General features: G+C 63.9%; 1 protein-coding gene across 1 annotated transcript in view; it reads left to right on the top strand.

Annotated features, from left to right (window-relative positions):
- Positions 1–2134: 2134 nt before the first annotated feature.
- LOC119110187 (uncharacterized) overlaps positions 2135–26235 on the top strand; it is a gene marked incomplete at its 3' end in the record, with an annotated part of 53953 nt that continues 29852 nt past the window's right edge. Inside the window, exons 1-3 of the mRNA XM_037233923.1 lie at positions 2135–2224; positions 13930–14012; positions 15488–16814. Of these exons, the coding sequence (XP_037089818.1) occupies positions 13972–14012; positions 15488–16814 (1368 nt within the window). The remainder of the gene's footprint in view (positions 2225–13929; positions 14013–15487; positions 16815–26235) is intronic.

The raw sequence follows: 26235 nt of genomic DNA, 5'->3' as shown, positions 1-26235 counted from the left end.
GAGTCGTTTTGTGGTCTTTTTGTCGCGATGCGCTGGGCGCGGATGTGTGGCTGAAGACGATAACTGAGAACGATGCACGAGGAAAACAGACAACTGCGCTCCGGGATTTCACCGCCGTTGCTCGTGACTGGCGGCGACTATCAGGCTGATTGTCGGACGGGGCCTCTGTCGGCCGTGACGGCTAGCGTCCCCGGTCCACGAGCCTGAGGTCAGGTTGCCAGGTCAGGTCATCAGGTTAGACGTCAGGTCAGGTCATCAGGTCAGGTCGTCAGATCAGACGCCATTTCAGGTCGTCAGATCAGACGTCAGGCCAGGCGCCGACTGGCCGTCGGGTCGCTGCTGGGCCGCCTCAGGACTGCTCTCTGCCACCGTCGTGGCACGGGTGGACGGCACGAGCTGATCAACAGAGGCCGCCCGCGGTCAACACGTCGCGAGTGGGAATTTGTGCTCCCCTCTTCGCGCAAGATCTTGTGGATGCTTTAAGGCGCACGCTATCGTGCGTGTTTCTGCTTGTTGTGAACCAGACGCGTTGAAACGAATCCGACTCGGGAGTTTACCGAGTAACAAAAAGTCTAGTTGTTGCAAGACCAGACGTGCCTCTGCCACTCCCTGACAAAGGCTAGAAAGTTGGCGATCTCTGTCGGGTAGTTCTACCCGCGCCACTAGTGATAGCAATGTCTTAGTCGTTTTGTTGTGGGTCGTAAGCGGAAGACCACTATGCTCCGCCACATGTGCTTCGGCTACCACGCAGGTGAATGCTGTATGTGACCGGCTCATTCTGCATCTTTGAACACCAACGCATCGCCGTGCAGGCAGTGGAGAGATCAGGCGAATATCAAATAGCTTATGGTTCACATACAAAAATTATCATAGCAGTTATAACGGCGGCGGCGTTGGCTCATGGAGCTACAGGCTAAATGTCAGCGGTGGGGTTTGGCTAGTTGTGCGTTTTTTTGTAGGCTGTTGGTGTTGACTGAGGATGGGCGCTGGGCAGTGCCGTGGCCAGGATTCCTGCCAGGAAGGCACCAAATCGGGTCATACGGGGTCTTTCCAGCCGGAAGGGTCCCTCTTCGTTGCTTAGGGGCCCTGTTTGTAGACCCGTTGGCATTTTTAGACTGGGGGTCAAATGGCGAATTCGTGCTCACCGAACGTGCCTTGGTGCACCTTTTTCGATGGTTTAGAAGTACAGGCGTGTAAAACTGCCAAAACGTGTTGCGGCACTGGACTTCAACGGAACCCGCCACTACAGCGAGGTGGGGAGGGGGGGAGAGGACACCCCCCCCCCCATCCCCCGTCCTTCGCCACGCCACAACACTGGATGCATGCGGTCTAGTGTAATTGAGCATGAGGACCCAGTTTAGCGCACTGTGTATGCGCAAACGTTCTTGAATGGCGTAAAACAACATGACATGTTCTTTATCTGATATGTTTGACTTGTCTCCTGCGAATTTCAATTGTCATTTATTGAAACGCATATTAATGCGTATAATACATTTTACAAGGGAGCGAGTGGGGAGGGGGCACTTGCCCACATGGGCCTCTACGTGAGAATACGCCCATGAGCACTGGTACACCCCTAAGAGCGTAAGCGTTGCGGTCGGTGGGCAAGGACACGTCCGAGCAGTGAAAGAGTTCTAAGAATGCATCTATTTAACGAAGGTGGTTTAATCGGCGATCTGATCGATGTCAGTGGTGTGCTTCATCCCCCACACGCGCCCAACGCGGACCGTTGTATTCACTCATCTGCATGTTGCACGCGCTGTAGGTTAGCTTCACGCTGGCCGCGTAAGCACGGGTCGCTTCAGCTTCGCGGCCCGCTGGTAATCGACACCAGCTTCGCCGACCCCGGTCTGGAGCCCCCGTGTGCGCCGCCCCATGCCCCGCATGACGAGCGCCGCACAGTGGCTGGTCTCGCCACGACACGCCGCCAGCTCAGCTCTGGCGTGCTGGTGAGCGGCAGCCGGCGGGCGCGTTCGTCCGGAGCTCACGTGCGGCCCGTGGGCTGGCGCGCGGCGCCGCTCCGACTGCGGCGCCGCCGGCGGCCCGATCTCGCCGGGCGGCTCCTACCCGCCGTGCGGGCCGCGGCCTGCCGCCGCCGGTCCGGCCACAGTGAGCTGAGACGGCCGGCGGTGGGGGAGCGTCACGTGCGCTGTGCTGTGATCGGCGCAGTTGGCTGTCAGCCGGGCACCGGCGGGCGCGGCGTCGCGCGAGCCTACCGTTCCAGGTGGGTATGGTCGGAGGAGTCGGGTTCCGGCGGGCGGGGCGCGTCGGCGTGGCCGCAGCGCGTGGGGCTCACACCGCGTGTGCCTCGCGCCTCCCGCCCGCGGGCCAGCTGAGCCGCCCTCCGCCGGTGTGCGTGAGGCGGGGAGGTGGGGAGAGCGGCGACGAGCCCGGGGCGGGGCTGGAGGCTCCAGCTCAGTTGGTAAGACAGCATTAGGTCGAGTGTCTCCCACCAGTCGCGAAGGACGTGCCGTGTGCCCCGACGGGAGACCAGCACGTCACAGACGAGGGTATGATGATGTACTTCGTGCCAGTTGGTACGCCGTCCAGGCCACTGCCGACACCGGCGACTGGGAGCCATTGTTAGGGCCAGAATGTAGCCAGAATTTCGGCCAGGAGCGCGCCAAATCGGTCAAGGGATTCTTCCAGCCGAATGATTGGTTGTCCCTTATGATGTTGGTTTTTAATTCGCGTGGCTAAATGACCTGGGCTGTATTTTGATACTTGAGAGATACCTGTAACGTTTTAGGCGCCTCACGGATGCCTTGTGAGGCTCTCGCGATTCCCAATGGGGGGGGGAGGGAGGGGGGGGGGAACTCCTCCCTTAGCTACTCCAACGGTTAGGTTCCCTGATCGCAGAAGGTCCGGTGAAGTGTTCTGCGCAGCAGTTCGACCAACAGAAATCAAATTTTAAGTCGCAATATCACGCTCGTGCCTAACTCCGTACCAGTGGAAATACTGGTCCCGTTTTGGGTTAATACAGCAGGTATTTTGCGGCAGTGCATTTGATGCGGAACAGTGAGTATGACGCCATCGCCCTCCACTCGATGCCTTCGCGTTGGCCCTGCCTGGCCGGTTATCTTTCTTGACTCATGATCGTTTGGCTGTATCGCAAGCCCCCTGAGACCCTCGTATTACCCCTTGGGGGAACCCCCGCCCCTCCGGCTGGGAACGCCCACACTAGACACTACGGCTCGGAGGCTGTTTTGCAAATGTATGCGAAAAACTTGTAGGCCTTGAGTCGGCGCAGGCCAGAGGTGGCTCGTACCCTGATGCACGCTCTGAAATACTGCCGAATACGGTTCTGTCGATGGCGCACAGCCAAGCGGCGCCTGGGCAGACAGGTCTGCCGGGCGGGGCGACTGCGGGTACCGTGTGGGACGCTTCCTGTTGCCGGCCGGTTGGTCGTATCCCACTAAAGTTGAACCCAGAGCTCCTGCCACACGCTGGATATGAGCCAAAGTCGTTACCGCGATGCATCGAACCCCATAAAATGTTAGCGCATGCGCATGGCTCGCGTAGGTTGCGGCGATCTTATATTGGCCCTCTGACGCTCGGCTGATTAGCCGAGAGTCTCGCGTGGTCGATGTGGATCTGGTGCGCCGGCCGGCCGCGGCAGCGCTCGCCTGCCGCCACGTTGGACGGGCGGGATTTTTCTGTGCCGGTAGCCTGGCGCCGCACCGGCGGCCGACACAGGCGGCGTGCCGGCCGTCCGCCGCCGGCGGTGACTCAGCCGGGCCGTGATCAGGTGCAACCGGCCGGGGCGTCCGGCGCTCCCGCCGGTCCGGCGGCGGCCCGGCGGCTCCCCGTCCCCTGTGGCGCGACGCAGGCGGCCGCGAGGCGCGCCGGCTGCCCCGCCGCGGTGGCAGGGGACGGCCATCGATCGGCCGGCGCCGCGCCGCGCGAGCGGTCCGGGTGCGCCTCGCCCGGGGCCGGCCACTGCCACAGCGCCGGTGTGTTGACCCGCGGTCGGCTCCGCTCGGCGCTGACCGGGCGGGTGCCGCCGGTCGGAGGTGCTCGCCGCCGAGGCCTGACGTCCGGCGCGGCGGGCGCGGCGGGCGCGGCCTTGCAGCCTATCAGCCGGCGCCGTATCGGACGCGCGATTGGGCGCCCTCTTCTGGCAATGCGTCATGGACGACGGAGGACGGCGGGCGCGGTCGTGCGGCGCTGGGCGCCCCGCTGCCCCGGGCGGCCCGGGCAGGACCGCTGGGCGCGAGACAAGACAGCGGCGCCTGGCTGGTCACGGGCTCGATCGCGCGCGCCCGGCGGCCGTGGCCGGTCAGGGAGCCACGGTCGCGCCGGCCGCCCCCGCGGCTCGGCCGCTGACGCCACGGCCGGGCGTCAGACCAGACAGACAGCGCCAGACCATTCCGTGGTCTGGCGCTGCCTGTGTGGAGGGCGGCGGCGCGGCACGTGACTGCGCCGGCCAGACGGCCCCGGCCGGGACGGCGCGAGCGGTCAGCGGCGACACGTCACGGGCCGGCCGACACCGCCGCGCTGATAGGGCGGCAGCTCTCTCGGCCGCCGATCGGCAACGGACCCGTCGGAAAACCGGCTGCCGCCCACGCCAGTCACCGGGGATTACTTGTAGGACCGCAGCTGAGAATTGTATGGACCGCGGCGGGTGATCGACGCAGGATCAGGACGCTGTCATGCAGTGAAACCGGTCGTGCTGATGCGGCAGTTGTGACAGCTGACAGCTCCCCGTCCCTGCTGGGCTGTCCCAGGGAGGCATGCTGTAGCTCATAAACCTGTGGCTGACTGGACGCGGAATGGAATTGCGACACACCTCGAGTCCGTGCCAGTTCACACGTACTGAATGCCATGAGAGGTCATATAAGCTGGGAAGTTTGCGTGCCGGTGAAATGGCGCTGGCGTGCAGCTGGACTGCCGGCCGATTGTCCACTTTCGCCGATAGGTTACGCCAGGTGGTTCATGGCGACGTGACTGATCTCGCTGGCACTTCCAACCTGTTGTCAGGGCCGAGCGGACTTGAATGGCATAGCTGGAGTGTGTAGCTTCGTGTTCTCCGCCGTCTCCGCCCCAGCCAAGACCAAGCCAAGACCCGGGCGTCGCCGGAGGCCGCTGACCCGCCACGCCGCGCCGAGGGGGCCGCGTGCCGGGCGCGCGCCGCCGACAGGTCACGGCGGGGCGCTGACAGTGCTGCGCCCGGCCGTCATTCATACGGCGCCGCGCCTTACCGGGCCGCGTGCATCCTGGCCCGAAGCCGCAGGGTCACGCGTCCTGCGGCCGGGAACAGGTTTGGCTGGACGCGGCCTTTTACGGCGCGCGGCCACCACCCACCGCCGCTGGCGACCGCCGGCCGGCGACGGCGGCGACCGGCCGACCCGGCCGGACGCCCTCCCTTAACCAGCTACATGCATGCATCGCGGAGCAGCTTACCGCGCTGGCTCACACAGGTCTCGGCTGTAATCTCCCGTGGGGCGTGCGACGCTCACACACATTGTGCGTGGGCTCCTGACGGCGGCCGACAGGCGGCGCCGGAAGCGGGGTGGGGGCGGGTGCCGTCGGCATGTGACTCCATGGCAGTAGCTCCATGGCAGTAGCTCCATGGCAGCAGCTCCATGGTAGTGCGTTGCAAGCTGTGCCGAATACCTGCTCTTCTAAATATAGCCATGTTTGAAGAACGGCGCGGCGGTGTGATGACTTGCCAGCAGCCAACATTGCGACGGTTTCAAAAGGATGTTGTAACCCCGCGCCTGCTCTGCTGGTCGCATGCCGGCGGCTGACTGACTGGCCGTGCTACCAGGCTGTCTGTCTGGTGGCGACTGACCGAAAGGTCGTATAGCGGTTGCGGGGCAACAGTTAGTTGCCGTAAACCAGCCAGCCATGGCCAGAATTCAGAACTGTAAATAGAGCGACTGACAAATGGACTTAGGTGAATGAATACACATTTGTCACGTGTGTGGACGACAGCCAAATGTAGATGAAGCCCGAAACGCGCTGATTTTCGCTTCTTTGATCTAAACATGAAACTTTGAGTCGTGCTTGTACAGCATACGTCAGTGCCATTGACAAGATTTTAGCGCAAAGTAGGTAGCCGCCCAACTTTTGACAGGATAGCGCCCCAAGCCACGGGGCGCGCCGCGTCGCGGCACGCGTCTGCGCGGCCGTCAGCGCGGCCGTCGCCGTCGCGCGTGACTCCGTGGTGCTGATTCTCCAACGACGCCCAGTAATTATCCTGTTACTGGAAAGTGGACACGCGCTAAGGAAGGCATGGCAATGTGATACATTAATAGCGCTCACAAATGCGATGCTGGTCACCATCGTCGCCTTCCCCTGTTTTATCGAGACTCCAATACGTGTGCGCAGCTGGGTGAGGTATTGCATGGGCTTCTGCAGCATGGTGAACACACCAGTAATTTGTTTCGGAGAGAGAAGCAGTTTTCTCAAGCCTTTGGCGAGCGGAGCGCTGAGACACAGGCCTCGTCGCCGAGGGGCGCATGTTCGCGGTGGAAGCGGAGCTCTACTCTGCTGTGAGACGGCGTGTGGTGCGCGGTCGAGGCCGGGGGAGCTGAGCCTTCGCAGCTTTGTATGTTCCGTGCTCAGAGTTTGTTTGGCCAAGCGCCGCTGTTTTCGTTTGGGTCGTTATCCCAGTTGGACGCTGTTTCGGACTTCTCGGCACGGGCGACCGGCGGGCGGATCCAGGATCCAGGATCGCCAACGGTGGATCCAGGATCCTTTAGGCTCCATGTTTATGGGATCCTGTGGTCTTTTGGGGGCTCCAGACTCATGTCTGGTGACCGGTGGTGTCGGTCGGTGGCTTCTGCCCCTGCTCCACCATGTTCACCTGAGAACCGAGAGTTTCTGTGGTAAGTTGGCAGACCGGCGTCAGCCCCGGCGTCAGTGTGGCTCTGCGTGACGGTCCGGCCCGGTCCAATGAGAGCGACACGGCTCTGCCAGCCGGCCGGCAGCGCCGGCGTGCGGCCGTACCCGCCTCGCGCGGCGCCGCCCCGGCTCCTTTGTCTGCTCCGTGGCGGCGGCGGCGAGATCAGAGGCGGCGCCGGCGCCTGGTCGGATGTCGCCGGCCGGGCCGCCGACGGCACCGGCAGCGGCGCCCTTCCTCGAACGACCGCCACGGCCGGCTCTGTCTGTAGCCTGCCGGTGACCACAGGCCGGGCAGCCCCCCTTCCCCGCCCTGCCCCCCCCCCCCTTCGCCGGATTTCGCTGTACCCTCCGCGCCCAGCTTGTATCCTCCCCTGGTCACCGGATGAAGTTTTGTCTAGTCAGATTGAAGGTAGACGGAACCTCACGTTTCACTCCGTATCATAAGTTCGTACCGTGGTTTGGATCGGGCGTCTGGCTTTCGTTGCGTGCCGTATTCAAGAGGGGAGGGGCTGGAGACACCGTGTGCCGTACTCCCCTGCTCCCCCCCCCCCCCTTACCACTTTTTGCATATTTGGCACGCATGTGAGAAAATATCGACGGTTCAAAATTGAGGTAAATACCTAAAAATAAGTAGATTAAGAGAATGCAATGCCGCAATACACCACCCAAGATATATTGCGCGCCTGCGACTCGCTAGAATAGGCTTTTTAAGATAAAATTTTACCGTATACCCCTCCCCCCCCCCATTGTGAACTCTTGCATACGCCTCTGCCTCTTTGTTCTTCGCACCTGCACACCTCTTGCGTGTTGCCGTGTGGACGTACTAATGTCCCTGTTCCTCCGTTAGTGAACAGGTATATTCTCTTTTTTACTATTATCGTTCGCTCCACCTCGTGTTGGAGGCAGCGTCGGACGGGATCAGTGCTGCCGCTGCTCTCCATTGTAGCACGCTCCACCTCGTGTTGGAGGCAGCATCGGACGGGATCAGTGCTGCCGCTGCTCTCCATTGCAGCACGCTCCACCTCGTGTTGGAGGCAGCATCGGACGGGACCAGTGCCGCCGCTGCTCTCCATTGTAGCACGCTCCACCTCGTGTTGGAGGCAGCATCGGACGGGATCAGTGCTGCCGCTGCTCTGCATTGTAGTACGCTCCACCTCGTGTTGGAGGCAGCATCGGACGGGACCAGTGCCGCCGCTGTTCTCCATTGTAGTACACCCCACCGGCGATCCACCGTGGCATAATCCGCTCTGGTCGGCCCGTAAAGCGCCGGTACCATTCCGCACGACTGCTCACCCGGCGGCGACTCGTGCTCGTGTGGCTGGCCGGCCGACACCGTGACGCGTGACGTCACGACGCTGTAAACAGTGCCGGCGACATCGGGGGCTCGGGACATGCCGGCGGCCCGCTGCCGAGCCGGGCCGGAGGCCGGGCGTGCTGGCGATCAGCCGGCACCGGCGCGGCAGCGGCCACGGCGGGCACGTCCGGCGCGGCGGCTAGCCCGGTGCGTCCTCAGCAGCGCCCCGCCGGCCCGGCCTGGCACGGGGGCGGCGCGGCTCGGCGGTTGGGCAACATGGCCGTTGACGCCGCCGTCGCCGCTGGCGGCGGGCCGGCCCTGACCGGCTGCGTCGGTGTCCTCAGCTGGTGCGCGCTCGCCGCCGCCCACGCCGCCCCTGCACGCACGACTGGAGGCGATCTCAGACAAACAGCTGCGTGCTGTTACGCAACACAGCTCCGGTTAGCTACGCAGGCTGCCACCCGCAGCTCGTCCGAGGCAGCGGCGCGGCGGCGACCACCCAGCCAGGACAGACACAGACACGTGAGGCTGCAGGCTCGCGCTGTCCGGCTGCACGTGTACGTCACGCCTGTCTCCGGAAAGCGTCGCTGGTCGAAGTGCCGGTGCGAGACGGGACGTTATTTTTGAGATCGCTCGCGCGGTGGAGTTATGGGCGGCCTGGGCGCGCGGTCCGGCGGCCCGGCCCCGCGGATCGGGGCTACACAAATAAGCCGGTCGGCGCATAGGTGGGGAGGGAGGGCGGGCGAGCGGGCGGGCGCCGTGCGCCGGACGCGGCCCGGTTCCGGCGCCGCGACCGGTGCCCGTCCGGCCGCCCGGTCAGCTCGGCCGGGCCGTCGCCTCGACCGCGGCGACCCAGGAGCGGGTCGCGCGGGTCCGCCGCCGGGCCGGCGCCGCTGAGGAGGCGGCGCCGGCGCTCGGACGCTGATCGGGCGGCTGGCAGGCGCGCCGGCCCGATCCAGGCGCTGACGTCAGCTGCCGCGCCGACCGGCGATTTGTCCGCGGCGGCGGCGTCACTTTTGGCAGCCGTCGGACGCGGCCGGCGGTGGCGGCCGCTCCTGTCGGCGGTGACTGGCTGCCGGCCGCCGGCGTCGGCTTCGGCCTCGGCTTCGGCGTCGGTGCGGTGCTGTCGCCGCCGGTCGGACGCCTGGCTGGAAGACGTAGGCGTCAGTCCGCTGCTGTAGTCGCCTGCCCGGCGGCCACCATTGGCCGTCACGCGCCGTTGCCTCGGTTCCACGGGCCACGGCCATGAAAGGGACAGCGCAAGTCCAGGCACTAGCCAACAGCTGAGTTGGAAAGTGGACATAGTGCGCCGTTAAGGCCAGCGCTACGCTGCTAGCGACGTGCCAGTTCGTTGGCAATGAAATAGGCTGACCCATTGTTGGTTGTTAACTTGGTCGTTGGCCAGTTAGAGCCCGTTCGAAATCAGCTCAAATTGCGACTTGGTCACCCAGAATGTTTTCTCTGTGTTTGCGATAGCTGCGTGGTCGCTTACAGGAAACAAGAAGACAGTTGCGAAACTCGTGTCTTTAAAATGAGTGGGTTGGCCCGTGCACTTGCGTTAAAAAATCCCAGTGAATACGTGCGTCGTGCACGAGTCCTGATGTGCAAAACGTGTTGCGATACCGAAGCAAGCGGGCATAGACATGCCACAAAAATGCTGGCAAACATGAAACTGTGGCAAATCAATTGGCTCTTCATTGGAGTCCTACGGACTTTTTCTGGCCACCAGGAGACAACGCTGAGAGTACGGGTCGATGCCCGGGCCAGCCGGCAACGGTCTGGCTCACTGTGGCCGGCGGCGGCGGCCCGTGCGGTGGTCAGGTGCCGACCGGCGGCGGTCTGCCCCGCTTTGGCCCCCGGCCCGGCCCGTGCGGTGGTCAGGTGCCGACCAGCGGCGGTCTGCCCCGCTGTGGCTCCTGGCCCAGCCCGTGCGGTGGTCAGGTGCCGACCGGCAGCGGTCTGCCCCGCTGTGGTCCCCGGCCCGGCCCGTGCGGTGGTCAGGTCCCGACGCGGCGGCTGTCTGTCCCGCTGTGGTCCCCGGCCCGGCCCGTGCGGTGGTCAGGTGCCGACGCGGCGGCTGTCTGTCCCGCTGTGGCCCCCGGCCCGGCCCGTGCGGTGGTCAGGTGCCGACGCGGCGGCTGTCTGCCCCGCTGTGGCCCCCGGCCCGGCCCGTGCGGTGGTCAGGTGCCGACCGGCGGCGGTCTGCCCCGCTGTGGCTCCCGGCCCGGCCCGTGCGGTGGTGAGGCGCCGACGCGGCGTCAGGGCCCCGCTGGACGCGCCGGCCGCCAGCGCCGCCGTCGACCGCAGCCGCGCTGCCGGCGGCAGTGGCGCAACAGAGCGGCGGCCACACCGCCGGTCAGCGGCCCTGGCGCCGCGCCGACCCTGAGAGGCGACGCCCGAAAGGCGTGCGGCCCCGAATTCTGGAGCAGGGCTAGGCGCGCCGGCCGCTGGCTGGAGTGGCGACCCAAGGACGCTCTGTTCTTGCGCTGCCGCCGGCACATTGGGCGCATTGTCTGGATTTTGCCCTCCATTGTGGGATGTAGCTGGGGCGGTTGCCGCCTTCTGTCGTCTTGTCGGCCGCATCCTTGATTGACGTTTCTGGTCGCCGACCTTTCCATGTGTCTTCTTTCGTGGCTGCTTCGCTCTTGTTCCCCTTTACACCACGCCGTAGCGGCTGAAGTGCCCTGTTGTCATGCTTTATGACCACTGTCGTTGAATCCCACCTGCGTTTGCGTGCTCGCCGGCGTCCATTACGCTGCATCATTTAATTCATTACGTCGCGGCGGCTCTTGTGCGGAGGCGGCTGCTCGCTGCCGCACCGGTGGCGTCATTTTTTATCAGCTGCACGCTAAGCATGCAGGCGTGCGCTTTATATCCACGACCGGACGCCTGGCGCGGGCAAGGCTCTCTCTGTGTCAGACGCGTCGCCAGCTGACGCCGGGGGAGGAGGGGCTGGTCCGACCGGCGCTGAATGCGGCCCGCAGGAGAGGAGACGGCAGCGGAGCCGTCCAGCGAATGGGCGAGGAAGTGGCCTGTTTTGAGCGGGTGAATCGTCTGTTTTGTGCGGCGGTTTTTGTGCCGATGTTGCGAGCGCCGTCGCCTGCGTGCGGCTGTCATCAGCGGCAGTTCGTTCGTGGCCTGAAGTGGTATAGACAGGCAGGGGCGCAATAAGGCGTGTCGCCTGTACTGGCTTTCCAATCTGTCCAACTTTCCCCATTTCCTATTTCGTCCGGATCTCCACGTTGCGCGATGTCGTAGAGAAGAGAGCAGCTATGTACGGACGTGGCTGCATCGCCCTCCGCTCCCGCTTCGCGCCGCGGCTCCGCGGAGTCATCGCGGTCGTGACAGGAGATCTCTGAAGAGGGAGTGAGGTCCGGCGGCCGGCCGCGCCTCCGCCGGCGTCCCGACTCCACCGCAGCCGGGTCGGCGGCGGCTGGGACGCACGGCACTCCGAGGCGCTGCCGCCGCAGCCGCGCCCGCCGCCTCCCGGCACCGGCGTGGGTGCTGCTGGCCCGCTGACCGCACCGGCCGCCTGACTGTCCTAATGTGGTCACGGCGCGGGCGGCGGTCGCTCGCGCTGCGCCCAGATGGCGGCGATGGGGCGGCGCCGCCCAAGGTCGGGCCGTTGCGTGCGAGAGACGCGCTCACCTCGCCTCGCGACGGTTCGGCGCGGCGATCGGGCCCCGTGTGTCGCTGTCGGGCGTGGGCGCGAGCCAGTCGGTCGGCCTGGTGAGGTGGCCGCTCCGAGGCCCGCCGCCCGTCCCGCGCATGCGTGCCACGCAGGCGGCGCGTCGCCGACGCACGCACAGCGCCGCCGCGTACGCGCACGCTGCGCCGGCCGGCGCCGCGCGCGCGCTGCCGCCGGCGTGCGCCGCGCCCGGCGTCGACACGCGTCACCGGGCGGCCGGCGGAGAAAGCGACGTCGCCCCGCAGCTGCCGCCGCCGCGCCGTCGCAGCGACAGCGGTGGCGGAAGCGGTCTCTCAGCTGATGGCGGCCTGCTTTGTACCGGGACGACCGAGGCGTGGCGCCGACTGGTCTGCCGGGTCTCCGCTCCGCCGCCGGAGCGCCGCCCGGCAGCTGACGCTCGCTCTGCCGTTGGAGGGCGGCCGTGCGCTCGGCAGTCAGCGCGGCTGGAGCCGTCTCGGCCCGATGTCGCTGCTACGGGTCAGCGGACGCGAGTCCCGACTTCTGGTGGGGTCCGGGTGACACGAGGTCGTTGTCCGCTTGCAGCGGGACCTGCCGTGTGGGTCCCTCTTATTGCATGTCAGCGTTCTTGGTGGCGGAGACATAAGACGGTGACGGGGCGGTTGTGCGGTGGCGCGATTTTATCATCGAGGCTTCTGGCCATCCGTCCCACCGCCACGTCTCTACATGCTTGCGATGTGGCCACGTTTCTTGAAAGCGATTGGCGTTTCTTGAAAACAAGTTGGTGCTCCGCGCTGCAGGCTCCGGATACAGTGAGACGAACGAGCTTTCGCGTTGGGTCATGCTTCCTCCTGCCGCTGGAGAGTAGCAATCCAAACGGCTGAGCTCCGGGTGACGGTTCGCGGTCTCGCGTGGCATCCAGTGATCGAAAGCCGTTCAGCCCGGTCATTCCCATTCATCGACGCGCTGTGTTATGCAGATGTTTTATCGCGCTGGCGCCAGCCAGGTCACCTGTGCCGGGACGCGCGCGCGCGCAGTAGCCCTCTCCGACGGCGACAGCGTCGGCCGGGGCCTGCACGTGCAAAAGGTCGCCTGCTGGGCCGAGTCGACCTGCGGTCCGGTGCCGTGCCGGGCGGCCGGCGATTCAGCCGCGGCCAGGCGGCGAAAGCGCCGCCGACACCGGCTCGTCTCGCCTGGCCCGATCAGATTACCGCGCTGGCCGCCGGTCGGCCGCCGTCTCTCGGTCCGGAATCTGGCCTGGCGGTGCGCCGGTCTCGCGCACGCGCTCCTACCCGGCGCATGACGAAACGCCGCTTATTTGGTTACGCGTAACTTTCAATTTCCTGGGGTGCGCTCCGGAGCGACGGCGCGGGATGGATGGATGGTGGCGGTCGAGGAGGGCTGGCGCAGCGGCCGACCGGCAGGCGGTGGCTGCTGGAGAGCCCAGCTGACGGCGCGTCCGTGTCGCGCCGGCCGCTCCAGCCGCGGCCGCCGCGCACGCCCGGCCAGGTACGCCCATGAGGCGTTCCCGGGTACACTAGGGCTGCCGACACACGATCTCACCGCCGTCTGTTTGTCCGCGCGACGAGGTGGCCGGCGCCCGCACCGTTTTTGCCGCCGCACGCCCGGGACGACGCGGCCGACGATTGACGAACGGGCGGGGGCGGCGGGCGCCGACGGCCGGCGGCGGCGGCGGCGGTGACGCACGGGCCCGACCGCGGCGTCAGGGCGCCGCCCGGCCCCTGGCTGCCCTCCGGCACGCCGGCGGCGGCACCCCCGTCTGCCGGCGCTGTTGGCGTGGGCCGGACTCTGCCTCAGCATTGCGGCCGCGCTCGCTAAGGCGCGCCGTTCCCTGGGCTGCGGCCGGCGCTGGCAGACGGAGCGGCAGCGGCAGTAGCAGCGGCTGACGTCACCGACAACGCTCGCCGGCAGTGTGACCACGTCAGAGTGGTCACGCCCACCTCACCAGGACGGGGGGTGGGGCTGCGTGGATGGAGCTGTTATCGCTGTCTTCGAAGAAGCGTCGGTCAGGACGAGCCGCCTTTGAGCCCGTCTGCGGGCTGTCTGGAAGCGGGGGGATCCTGTGAGGCGCGCCGTCGGAGCGGAGTTGCGCCCCCCTGACCCCAGGTCGTGTCAGCAGAGGTCGCGTCACGGGCCATCTCCGGCGGCCGGTCTTTGCGCCATGAAAAGCTGCGAGTTTCGCCTACCGTGGCTCCGGCGGAGGTGGGTGGCCGCGCGGTGCGCCGCACACTAATCCGAGCCGCGTGGCGCGCGCGCGCCCGGCGGCGGCGCGCTGGCTGTTTGCGTTGGCCGCGCCGAGGACGCCGTGGGACGCGCCGGGACCGGCCGCCTGCGCCGGCGCCCCGCGTGCGCGCCTGCCCGTCCCACTCACCGTGTGCGTCTGACTGCTTCTGTTCTGTCGCGTTTGTTTGTGCGTTTGTTTGTGCATTGTCGGCGGCATGGCGACGCCCCTAATCACTCGCATCCTTCGACCTCAACCGCTCCGATCTAACCCAGTGGCTGATGCTCGCGGTCTAAATTCTACGATATTTTATTTTTGTTTAGTAACTCTGGCAGAACTAATTTGCAAGCATGATGAATGGGCCTTGTCGTTTCAAAGTTCCAACAGCTGGGTACGTGATGCAAAAGCTTATTTTGTAAATCATTCCATGTTTTCCGAAGACTTAATACTGACGCCTGGAATGGGCTATGCTCTTGCGAACTAGGTCGCTTTTATTTAGTCTGCGAGACTGACAGTTGAACTTTCGCGAACGCAGTATATTCCTGGATCGATATCATCATCGTGCATGGCTTCGCCAAGCTGCGTCGTATCTGAACGGATGCGGGCTGTAGCCTGTGCACACTGAAGGTTTGGTGTCACGAGCGGGGCCGACTCCTCTCCGCCATCCTGCGTCCTCCGAGCTGGTTCCGCCGGCGCCACTGCTCCACCGCCGCACCCTCGCCCGAACCGGGACGGCCGTCGTCGTCGCCGCCGCCGCCGACAGCGCCGCCGCCGCCGCCGCCGCCGGCGCCACCTCACCGTGTGTCCGTGCTATTTTAGATCGGCCGTGCGGGCCGTGCCGGTGCCAAGAGTCCGGGCGGCGCGCGGGCCCCGCCGCACCAGGTGCGTCCGCGCCGCCCGCGCCGCCGGCGCCGCCGTCGGCAGACCGCTCGCGGACGGCGCGCCGCCGCCGCCGGCAGTGTGTCGTGCAACAGTGTCGCCGCGCCGCCGCCATGTCCGTGAACAACGTGATCGACCCGAGCGAGCTGTTCCGGGAGCTGAGCGGCGGCGACGCGGGCGTGTCGCCGGCCGAGGTCAGCCGGCTGGCCGACCAGCTCACCTCCACCACCGAGAACATCCGCACGCTCATCAACCGCACGCACGCGCAGAAGGCGCAGGCGGCACACAGCCGCGACCTGGCGGCGACCTCCGGCGGCGGCGAGCTGGAGGACATCGCCAAGCAGATCGCTGACCATGCCGAGACGCTCTACCAGACGTGGAAGGCACGCGGCCTGGCACCGGGCGAAGTGCTCAAGTCGCACAACACCACGTCGCTCAACACGGAGGCGGCGCAGGCGCTGTCGCGTCAGCTGCGCGACGGCGGCGGCTCCCGGTCGGCCACCCCGTCCCGCCATAGTCCCACCCCGGCCCCGAGCGCGAGCGCGCGCGCGCCCGCTCAGCCCGTGTCTCCCCCCAGTCCGCAGCCGCTGGAGCACACGATCCCCATCCGGTTGGAGCGCGGCGCGGCGCCGCAGCCAGTCAACGGCACCGGCCCGCCGCCGGCCGAACGGCGCCAGCCGGGCCACGAGCGACGCGAGCCGCCGTCCGACCGCTGGAAGGCGACGCCGGAGCGGCGCGAGCCGCCGCCGGACCGGTGGCAGCCGGCGCCCGCCGATCGGCGCCAGCCGCCGCCCATCTCGCCCGTCGATCTGCTTGCCTCGCCCGATGGCGACAAGTCGCTCGAGGAGCTGGTCAAGAACTTCGTGCAGGAAGACAAGGCGCGCCGCGGCGGCCCCGGCTCGCCGAACTCGCCGCCGGCCGGCTACCAGACGCTGCCGGCCGGCCGGGCAACGGCGGCGGCGGCGGCGGCAGCGGACGCGCAGCAGCGGCCGTACCGCGGCGCCAAGACGGCGCCCGGCCGGCTCGCCTCGGGCGTCAATTCGCGCCTGCAGGTCAGCGCCAACGGGCAGACGCGCGTGCTGGAGGTGTCGGCCGACGAGCCGGATGACGGTACGGCCACCTGGCCGCTGAAGGCACGCGGCCGGCCGCAGATCCATACGCCGGTGCCGCCGCCGGAGCCGTCGGTGGCCGCCGCCGAGCGCGCCGCCGACGCGGCGCTGGCCCAGGTGCGCCAGGAGGAGGCGCGGCTGCGCTCGGCGCTGCAGAGCGGCGCCGTGATCGCGGCGCCGCGCGCCGGCAGCCCGGGCGCGCGGCCCGCCGCCGGCGACGGCGTCGCTATGTCCACCGTCGACTACGCCAAGCAGCGCTTCCAGGACCCGCAGACGCGCTCGCGCGCCGCCCAGCGCCTGGAGGACTCGCGCTCGCTGGCGGTGCGCGGTGGCGCCACCGGCGCGCAGGTGACGGAGGCGCGCTCGCGCTACGACAACGGCCAGATCAACATCACCGACTCGCAGTGGCGCTCCGAGTGGCTGCCGGCCCGCTACGCCGTCGACCCGGACTCGGGCGTGCTGCTGCCGGCCGAGCCGTGGCGCCGCAAGCGCGCGCTGCTCAAGGCGGCGGCCGGCGACCAGCCGCGCACCGTTTCGCCGCTGCCGCACCCGCAGCTCACGGAGGAGCAGAAGCAGCACATCCGCGACCGCACGCTCTCGCCGACGCCGTACAACGCGGCCGGCGTGGCCATCCGGCCGTTTCTGACGCAGGGCTCGGTGGCCGAGCGGGTCTCGATCTTCGAGAAGTGCCCGACCGAGTTGCGCCAGCGCGCCGGCACCGAGATGCAGGACAAGCTCAAGCAGCCGGCCATCGCGGCCTGGCGCGCTCAGAACGAGGTCAAGGACAAGGCGCAGGTAGGTCACGGCCCCGACGTCCTCGCATGACCTAGTGTGACGCGCTGCACCACCCCGGGCGCGACGCGCGCGCGGCGGGCCGATCTGACGTGGAGTTTGTTTTGTTGGGGTTTGCCGTTTTTAGTGCTTGGGGGTTTGACGACACGGATTACGCACGCACGCACGCACGCACGCACGCACGCACGCACGCACGCACGCACGCACGCACGCACGCACGCACGCACCACCACCACCACCACCACCACCACCACCACTACCACTACCACTACCACTACCACTACCACCACCACCACCACATTGCTTCCGGACACTGCCGCGGCGAGTCGCACAAGGCAATAACTGAGATGGAGAGGTTCAAATGCTTTCGCGGCGTCCAGGACGTGCTCAACAGAGGCGTGTTGGTGCGCCGACACCATGCGCTGCCCGAAAACTGCGTTCCATCGCGGAGTCTATCGTAACAAAAACAGCTGACCGTGTTGTAAAGTCGAGGCTGAGGTACCGGCATGACGCAGTTGTTAAGGTGGTTTTTGTGGATCGGAGATGCTGAACGGCTGGAATATGTGTATTCTGCTAAGTCCAGCGTCATGTGCCCAACGCCTTGGTGCTTGTACGCAGAGGCTGTGAGAGACAGGGTCACCAACGCGAAGGTAGCAGTCTGCGTTCATGTTCTCATCCGCCTGAACACAGCTGATTACCTACTTAGCACGTTTAGAATCTGACCATAGCTCCGTCGTGGTCGGTCGCCGAGGATGAAATCATGCAGCAAAAGCGCGTGCACACCCGCCTGACAACGGCGTGCTGCGTTGTGCTGGCTGTCAGCGGCGTTTTATGGCCGATGCTTCATGGTCGCTTGTCCGGACGGGCAGGCGGGATGCGTGACTCAGTGCAGCAAACGGGATGTTCTCTGCGCTTTGTTGCGACGGCCAGCCGAACACTTCCTGTAACGGCGTTATGTGTTGGCTTTGCGGATTGCCATGGCGTCCTGCGAGCGGCGGTAGGGGCTGACCAGTGAGCGTAGTGGCCAAGAGCCCGGCCGTCACCGCTGACGGCCTGTTGGTCATCGGCGTCAGTCGGAATGCTGCTCGGAGAAACTCGAATGGCCACGTTCCACCAAAGAGTGGAGCGCGGGCGAGATGAGAGGCTGCGGACGGTGCGCACGTGGTGCCGGCTTGGTCGGAGCTGAGTCGGGCTCCGCCCGCCGCGTTTGTTTGTTTGTGTGTGTGTGTGTGTGTGTGTGTGTGTGTGTGTGTGTGTGTGTGTGTGTGTGTGTGTGTGTTGTGTGTTGTGTGTTGTGTGTTGTGTGTGTGTGTGTGTGTGTGTGTGTGTGTGTGTGTGTGTGTGTGTGTGTGTGTGTGTGTGTGTGTGTGTGTGTGTGTGTGCGTGCGGGGTGAACGTGCGGTTCCACGGATTCGGCACGTGCTTGAAACACGACACGGTGCCGCTCGGTTCAGCCTTGGCCATCGGCGAAGGGGGCGTGTGGGGGTTGGGTGGGAGGTCCGGACGTAGGGGTTGATGACCCCAGAGTTGCTCTGCCTCCAGCTGCCGCCAGGCAGGAAATTGGATGACTGCAGCAATGGGGATTGTCCGCCTGTAGTCTTTTTAGTACTTTTTGTCCGCTCTATTGAATGCCCGAATCAGCGTGGGAGCCTGTTTGTTTTGGAGCTCAGTGCAGCGGGTTTTTGCCCTGTGTGGGCGGAAGCCGGCCGTGTCCTCAGCCGTCGTCTGCCAGGAGGAGAAGGGGGTAAGGGGGGAGGCGGCCGGTAGTGGTCATTCGCCGGCTCAGGCCCGGTACATGGCAGTGCCGGACTGGGGCGGGACGCCCGGTCCGATCTGACTGGACCGTCCGGCGGCGTCCGGGCCGCTGCCGTACGGTGCCGTATAGTGAGCTGCATCGGCTTCACAGCTGACAGCAATGCAATAGGATGGACAAAGAGTGACTTGTTTGCTGTTGTTTTAACGCAATAAGACCGATTTTCTTATCCATTTTAAAAGGAATTATATTGTAAAATAACAGGGAAGGGTCTACGTTATTCAAATTTACCAAGAATGATGTCACTTGTCAGCATCAGCCTCATAAGTTCTTTGGAGTGGCACTCTTTGGAGTCCCGCAGTTTTTTCAATTATTGTCCGTATGTCAGTATGTTGGATTGATAATGCTGGCTCAGGTCCAGCGCCTATGCTTCAACCAAAGGCTTCAGAACCTCTGAGTTCACAGCGTGATGTGCCGTGACCGCGACGTGAGATGATCGTGATTTAGGATGGCGTTGAACTTAACCTCGTCGTGTGCGACGATGGTATCGGTTCAAGTTCAAATGTCTTCTAGCACTGCTTTTGTCGATTCACGGCGTGACGTTTTAGGAAGGTGGCATTGGACAGCTTTGACGTCACCTTTGTAATCGGCCGGACTCATCATGTGGTGGTCTGGTGGATCCATCTGACGTCCTCCGCGAGGCTTGACCCTTACCCAGCTAGATTGAAATAGGCTTCGCAGGGGGCACGACCTTTAGTGACCTTTATGATGTAACCGCACGAAGGCAAAGAAACGTCCCAAAAAGTGGAAGACGGGATCGCGTGTGAAGTCGATCTTTTTCATCCTTGAACCTAGAGGTCATGCTGAACCCTTATGCAAAGTGGTAGAGGTACGGCTCCCCCCCCCCCCCCCCTGCTCCCACGGCTGTGACGTCCCGCCTTCAAGACCTCAAGATAGGACAATGCCGTGCGCACAGTGGCAAGGTTTTGCGGTATGACGATTTGCCACGTGTGGGCCATGCGAACTCTCCAGAATGAACACGTGTCTCTTTGACATGACACGGAGGAAGTGGAAATCCTCATCTCTGTTGATTGGACATTCGAAGAAAACGAAGGGACGGAATTGTGGTCGGAATCCCACAACGGGGGTGCGGCCACCATTCACGCGGGAAAGGATCACCAAGCTCGTCACGCAGTAGACTTTTGTGGCGTCGAGTTGAGCTGAGCGTGGCAGGTACCATCGATTTAAGTTGCATCGGCGCCATTTTTATCAGTGAATTTCTCCAGTGTCGCGCAGCATCCAAAAATATGTCCTGGAGATTTGGAACGGTCTCTCTAGCAGCTGACTGCGCCGACCCGCGGACAACGAATGGTAGGGCCCGCTCGGCCAAGACTCGGGGATTTTCAGGTTAAATTTCATGCAGACTTGTGCAGTTGTTGGATCGGCGGTCTGGTGGCACCAGTCTGTCTGTCTGCAAGTTTCGACTAATGTTGATGGTTGGTGTGGCCCGATGCCCATGACAGGACCGTGTCGTGCTAATTTTGATAACACGGGCATACACTGTGCGCGTAAGGCTGTATGAACTCATGAAACTTGCACAGCGCTTATTAAATGCTCCGTCCACTTTGTATGAAAATGCCCGTCTTCGAAGCCTGCTAAACCGCGAGTTGACGGCTAGAAATAGTGCTGTTTTTAAGACGATTTGACCGTTAGCTGGCCAGCTTGGTGCAGGTGGCGACTGCCCGTTGGCCGGCGGGCGGTTGGACGCAGTTGACGCGGGCGGCGGCCAGCGGGAGCAGCGGCGACGGCCGCCGGTGGCCGGTCACCTGCCGGTCATGCCCGTCAATGGCCACCGGCGCCGCCAGCTGTCGCCGTTGCCCCACCTCGGTCAGGTGTGGGGCACCTCGAGGCTGCCTGTCGCAGGCAAACGTCCACCTGCCGGCCGACCGCTGCTCGCTCGCGTGCCGTCCGCCGCGCCGGGATCGCCGCTCTCGCACAGAAGGCCGGGACTGCGGCAGAGGGGCGGCGTTTGGAACCCGGCACTTATCCCGGCATGTCGGAGCGTTGAAGCATCTTGAAGTTATTGGGCGGATGACTTTTTGGCCGACCAGATCAGCTTCGGAACCAGTGAACCGACTGGGCTGATTCAGAATACGGCACGTAACCCTGTTTGTATTGCGTTCTCCCAAAATGGCCTATCGATGACCGTAAGGACACGATGACATCACCGACTAGGTCAGCAATATTTTCATTAATTTGCAGTCACTTGTTATTCACGGGTGAAGATTGGCTTATCTCAAGTCATGCATGCGCTCGTTCGTTGGATCGCTGCGCTACGCAAGCAACCTTATTTGAGAAAACTAATCTTAGGATGCTGGTGGCGTCGCAGCGGTTCGCCGTTTTGACTTTTTACAATGATGCCATGTACAAGTAGTGTTTTGTTGGATTGCTTTCCCATGTAGCTATTTGGGCCGGCGATCAACGCTAGCCTGGACGCCAAGCAAGGTCAGTGAGCTTATCACGAAAACAGGTGCCAAATTACGAGTGCACTTACGTGGGGTGGAATGATGCCAGGAGCTGACAACGCGCTCATTTTGTTGTTGTGGTAGGCTATGATGTCGTAAAGTGCGGCCGGCGTGCCGCGACTAAGGGCGCATTCATTCTGTACCGCGGCTTTCCGACTGGTGTGAAATACGTTTATAGATCGTGCATTTCCACTAGCGCCATAAACAAGTAGCAGCACCAGCTGACCTGAGGTGGCTTGGCTTATTACGCCTATGATGTGGCGTGTGTAACCCGCCACTAGTATGTAAATAGTCGGGTGACCCATAAAAGAAGACCAACTTTTTCAGTCGCGTAGTTGTTTTCCAGCTGGCTCAAGCGCCACGGCATCCAAGGTGAGCAGCCTCACACCCGATTGCCATTTTCAGCGTAAGACACTGAGCGGTTCGCGGGCGTGGTGGTCTAGTGCCTAGCGCTCTCCGCTCCCACGTGAAGCTCCCAGCCGTGCTGGACACCCGGCCGCGCTAGGGCCTCCGGACGATGACGTGCCCGCCTCGGCTGGCCTTCGTGGGTGGTGTTGCTGCGTCATCCGACTCGTTTCCGTAGACAGATGGAGTCGTTCGTACCGGACAGACAATTTATGTCAACCCTGGAATGGACCCGTTCAATGTGCTGTGGAACTACGCACTGACATCTGCATGCAGGCAAACGAAGCACATTCGGAGGTTGTCATCGGCGGGTGGCATTAGCGATGCTATAAGGCTGTGGTGTTATTGTGCGGGGTGTGCGCCCTCGCCCTCGCTGTCTTCTTAGCTCTGCATCTGACTGGGTGCCGGGGGGCGTCACGTGACCGTGGGTCTCCCGATTCGTCGGGGTTCAAGGGTCGGCCGCTGAGGCGGCGGCAGGGACCCGACGCTCGCACGTGCCAGTCGGTTTTGGGACCAGTCCAGGCGGGTACACGCTACATTCTCTTACAAAGGCCGTGAACATCTCGCTGTTGAGGCTGGGGAGATAAGTATGAAGTTGAGGAGTGGAGATGCCATGAAATTTCAAGTAGATTCGGAACATCGACGAGTTTTTCCTGAAAATGGAAGGTTCCGTCTTGGGGACCAGCTCGTGGCCAGAGGGGGGATTATTCAGCAGAGCACGTCATACGTCACTGCGCCGTGATCTGAGGCGTCAGGAAGGAGTCCAGATGTGTAGTAACTGCACTGTTTCGCAATCACGGACTAGTTGCTTGGCGTCGCACACAACTGGCTCATATTGATCGGGCACACCAGATTGTGTGTGCACGTACCTGTAGTACTTAATGCGTGTTGTACATGGTTTTCAAATGGCCTCGGAACTCCCGCCTTATGAACCCAACGAAGCACATTGATCTATGGTAACGTCGCGGAAGGTTAGGATGACATGGCTGGATCTTCAATGACCTGACTCACGTATTTGAACCCATCAGCACAACGGTGCTATTGTCTATCAAACCATAACAAGAAAGCGAAAATCAGTACACTTGTTGGCACCCACAATAACGTTCATGGCGTGGTCCCGGTCTTTAAAAAAAAAAATGCATGATAGTTGCGGCATTCAGTGAGTGGTGCCAAAAGCGGGTGGCATTGCACGGAAGTAAGGTCAGCAAATCAAGATGGTGACAGAGCGGCCCCTGTCCCAGCTATCGGGATCACGAGGGATTGTCCTGTGCTACTGTCGGATGCGGCGAGCCTGATGCCAGACTGCGGTCGATCTCGTCGTCTCTGCGCAGTGGCTGCGCGCCGTCATTGGCCAGAGACGAGGGGACGTTTCGCACCGGTACATAGGCGGCCCGGTCAGCGACTGCGCTCCCTCGGCCAGCTCCGCGGGGTTCCCATGACCTCAGCGCGCGTCGGCGGGCGCTGGCCGATCCGCAGATCATAGGTCGGCTGCGATAAACCTCGGGAAGTGCTCGTGATCTCGCTTTAGCACATTCCAGCTGCTCGCTGTCAGATTACGCTCAGCTCCGGACCCCAGATGTCTGGCATGTTGTTGTTCTGCTGGCTGCGCATACTGAGCGGCGCTGGTGGGAAATTAGGCTCCACGGGCGCAGACGTTTGAAAGAGATTCTGTTGACGTGCCTATTGTGATAAATGCAGCGGTGTGCCGAGCACCCGATCTTGTCACAGACATCGGCGATGAGCGGGCCTTGAGAACGCTGTCGTCCGGTGAACTCGGTCGCGCAACGTGGCGCTGCACAGCTTGGTGCCAGTGCGCACTGATGCACATTTGCACAACGGACCTACGCACGGGCCGTAGTGCGACACCTGTCTGTACGTCGCGCCTGTCGCCAACCGAGTTCCGCGTCTGGCTGCATCGGGCAGCGCTGTGACGCCTGGAACCGTCCTTAGCGCTGTGGCTCGCGGGCGAGAGGCGTGTGATCACAGCGCTGTGACGCCTCGGACCGTCCTTAGCGCTGTGGCTCGCGGGCGAGGGGCGTGTGGTCACAGCGCTGTGATCACACGCGCCGTGATCACACGGCGTGACGGTTCGAAGCGAACCGTCCTTAGCTTCGAACCGTCCTTAGCGCTATGGCTCGCGGGCGAGGGGCGTGTGATCACAGCGCTGTGACGGCTCGGGCCGCCCTTAGCGCTGTGGCTCGCGGGCGAGAAACGTGTGACCACAGCGCTGTGACGGCTCGGGCCCCCCTTAGCGCTGTGGCTCGTAGGCGAGAGGCGTGTCATCACAGCGCTGTGACGGCTCGGGCCGCCCTTAGCGCTGTGGCTCGCGGGCGAGAGGCGTGTGACCACAGCGCTGTGACGGCTTGGGCCGCCCTTAGCGCTGTGGCTCGCGGGCGAGGGGCGTGTGATCACAGCGCTGTGACGGCTCGGGTCGTCCTTAGCGCTGTGGCTCGCGGGCGAGAGGCGTGTGATCACAGCGGTGTGACGGCTCGGGTCGTCCTTAGCGCTGTGGCTCGCGGGCGAGAAGCGTGTGATCCAAGACGTGTTCGGGGCCGGCCTCCATTTGCATACCGGAAGGCCGTACATCAGTTGGTACTTAGAGAGCAGACGGTATACACTTCGGCGCGTTTGACACGGCCGGAGGCAAAGTTAGTGTCACGGTCCTGCAGCCACGCCTTACAGCAAACGCCGCTTGAATGCTTCTTTTAACCTTGGTTTGCTGACTGGCTGTTAGGTTCCAGTCCTTTTGCAGTGCCCGTATAGGTCTGGCAATGTCTCTGGACTTGCATCAGCATTCTTGCAGTTGAGATATACACCCGTAGTCTAGGACGCCCTTCATTAAAACTTTGGCGGAGCTGTGGGACAAGACGGGAGCTGGGAATCTCGAAAGCCCGGTTGTGCGGGTACCGCCCGGTGACTCAGTTGTGCGGCGTCGGCGATGCGCTGCGCCTGTTCGTCTCGCGGACCTGTGCCTGGAGTTGCCTAGCCATGCCGTGTTTCGTTCTTTGGCAGCACTGTGCGGCCGCGACGTGAGCTGAATGGCCGCGTCGCTGCTCGCCTCGGTCGACTCGCAGTGCTTGGCACGGCGGATCCGACGCTGAGACGTGCCCGCAGAGGGGTCGTATTCGGGCCGGCTTGCCTGTTCCAGCCGAGGGCGTGTGCGGAATGGCAAGGCCGTGTGGTCCTGTGGTCACCCGGTGTTTGTCATTAAACATGCCTTACAGATGATGGTGCCTGTCCTGCGCTATTTCCTCCACCGCTATGGCCCGTCTGAATGTGTCATCAATCAACGGTGCGTCATCCACCGCCGTATGCAGACGCCTATGTGCGCGTCGCGCCGCGTATGCCGCGATGGTGAGGGGGAGCTGGGTGCAGCAGTTCCGTAAAACGAGCCAGACTGCTGCGGCGGGCTGTGTGACTCACGGTGCAGCCTGTGACGTCACCTGTCAGGAGTGTTTGGCCTGTCCGTCATATTCGCGTCACTGGTCACGTTCTCTGGGAGGACTCAGTGAACGCTGTTCAGGTTATCCCGGCCGGAAGATCGCCGGTTGGCCGAACCGGAGAGACGGAGCGCGCCGCGACCGGAGGGCCGCGCGTGCTCCGCCGGCCGGTCGCGGCGTGAGGGCACCAGCCGGCTGCTGCTCTCACGCCGACACATGGTTGCGGCTGTGTGTTGACAGGGCCGGCCGGCCGCAGGGGCGCTATCGCCGCCGGCCGGCTGCCTTCCGGCGATGCGCGCACCCCGATGGGTGACGATGTGCCGTCTGATGCGTCACATGACGGCAGGTCCTGTCATGCGACGGGAGGTTCCGACATGTGACGATAGGTGTTGGGTCCGATTACTGCGAGGACATCCCCTTTCTTCCGCTTAGTCACGGATGCGGGCGTCACTGGGTGTGTCGTACACAGGCGATCTCGGTAAGGCCTCCGAGGGGCCCTGCCGCCGGCCCTCTGCGGCCCGATCCGGGGCTCGAGGCCGGCCTGCAGCAGCTCCGGTATGTGCTCGGAGCCGCTGCGGTGTGCGCTCCCCGCGCCGCGTGGCCCGCCCGCCGTCACCGCCGCCGCCGATCGGCCTCGGTGACCGCAGGCGGTGCCGTTTTTGCCGGGGCTCGTTGGCGGGGCCCCGGGGGCGTCGACTGCCGGCCGGCCGGCGCGCGCGCTCCAGCTGAGCCAGCGGCCGTGCCAAATGCCGGCGCGGCTTAGATGGCTCGTCTTTGGCCGGGTGCCAGCGCACCCCGCTCGCTCGCGCGCCGTGCTCCCGCCGGCCCGCTGCAGTCGCCGTCTTTGCCGTGTTTGTTTTTGTCGCTCGGAGGTTTTCCCCTCACCTATCGTCATATCTGCTTACTTTCCGTCTATGCGGCTTTGTCTGCCGAGACCCCAACGACTGTTTTAGAGGCTTGATTGTGACGAGTCAGGCTTCTCGCAATATTTGCGTTGGCCAGCGTTGCTGCGCCTGGGTGTCGCGCGTCGGCTGACGGGAGCAGTCAGCCTGGGGTACTGGCTGAGTGGCTCCCTATCCACAGTCCATTTCGACCTGTCCAAACGAGCTGAGGTCAACACCCCCGTGATCTTAGCGGGGATCGCCCAGACTGACTGCTCACGCCAGGCCGGCGCACTTGCCCCCGAATGGTCGACCCACACCGTGCGCTCGCCGCCCGACAGCCGGCCATTTGTCATTCATTGGAAGCCGCAAGCCGTCACGTTCCGATTGTCATTCATTAGAAACCATTAAAACCGGATC

The sequence above is a fragment of the Pollicipes pollicipes genome, unplaced genomic scaffold (genome assembly GCF_011947565.3).
Source record: "Pollicipes pollicipes isolate AB1234 unplaced genomic scaffold, Ppol_2.1 Scaffold_7231;HRSCAF=8579_pilon_pilon_pilon, whole genome shotgun sequence".
NCBI classification, from domain to species: Eukaryota; Metazoa; Arthropoda; class Thecostraca; order Pollicipedomorpha; family Pollicipedidae; genus Pollicipes; species Pollicipes pollicipes.
The sequence above is the reverse complement of the archived record's forward strand: the minus strand, read 5'-3'. Positions and strand labels throughout refer to the sequence as shown.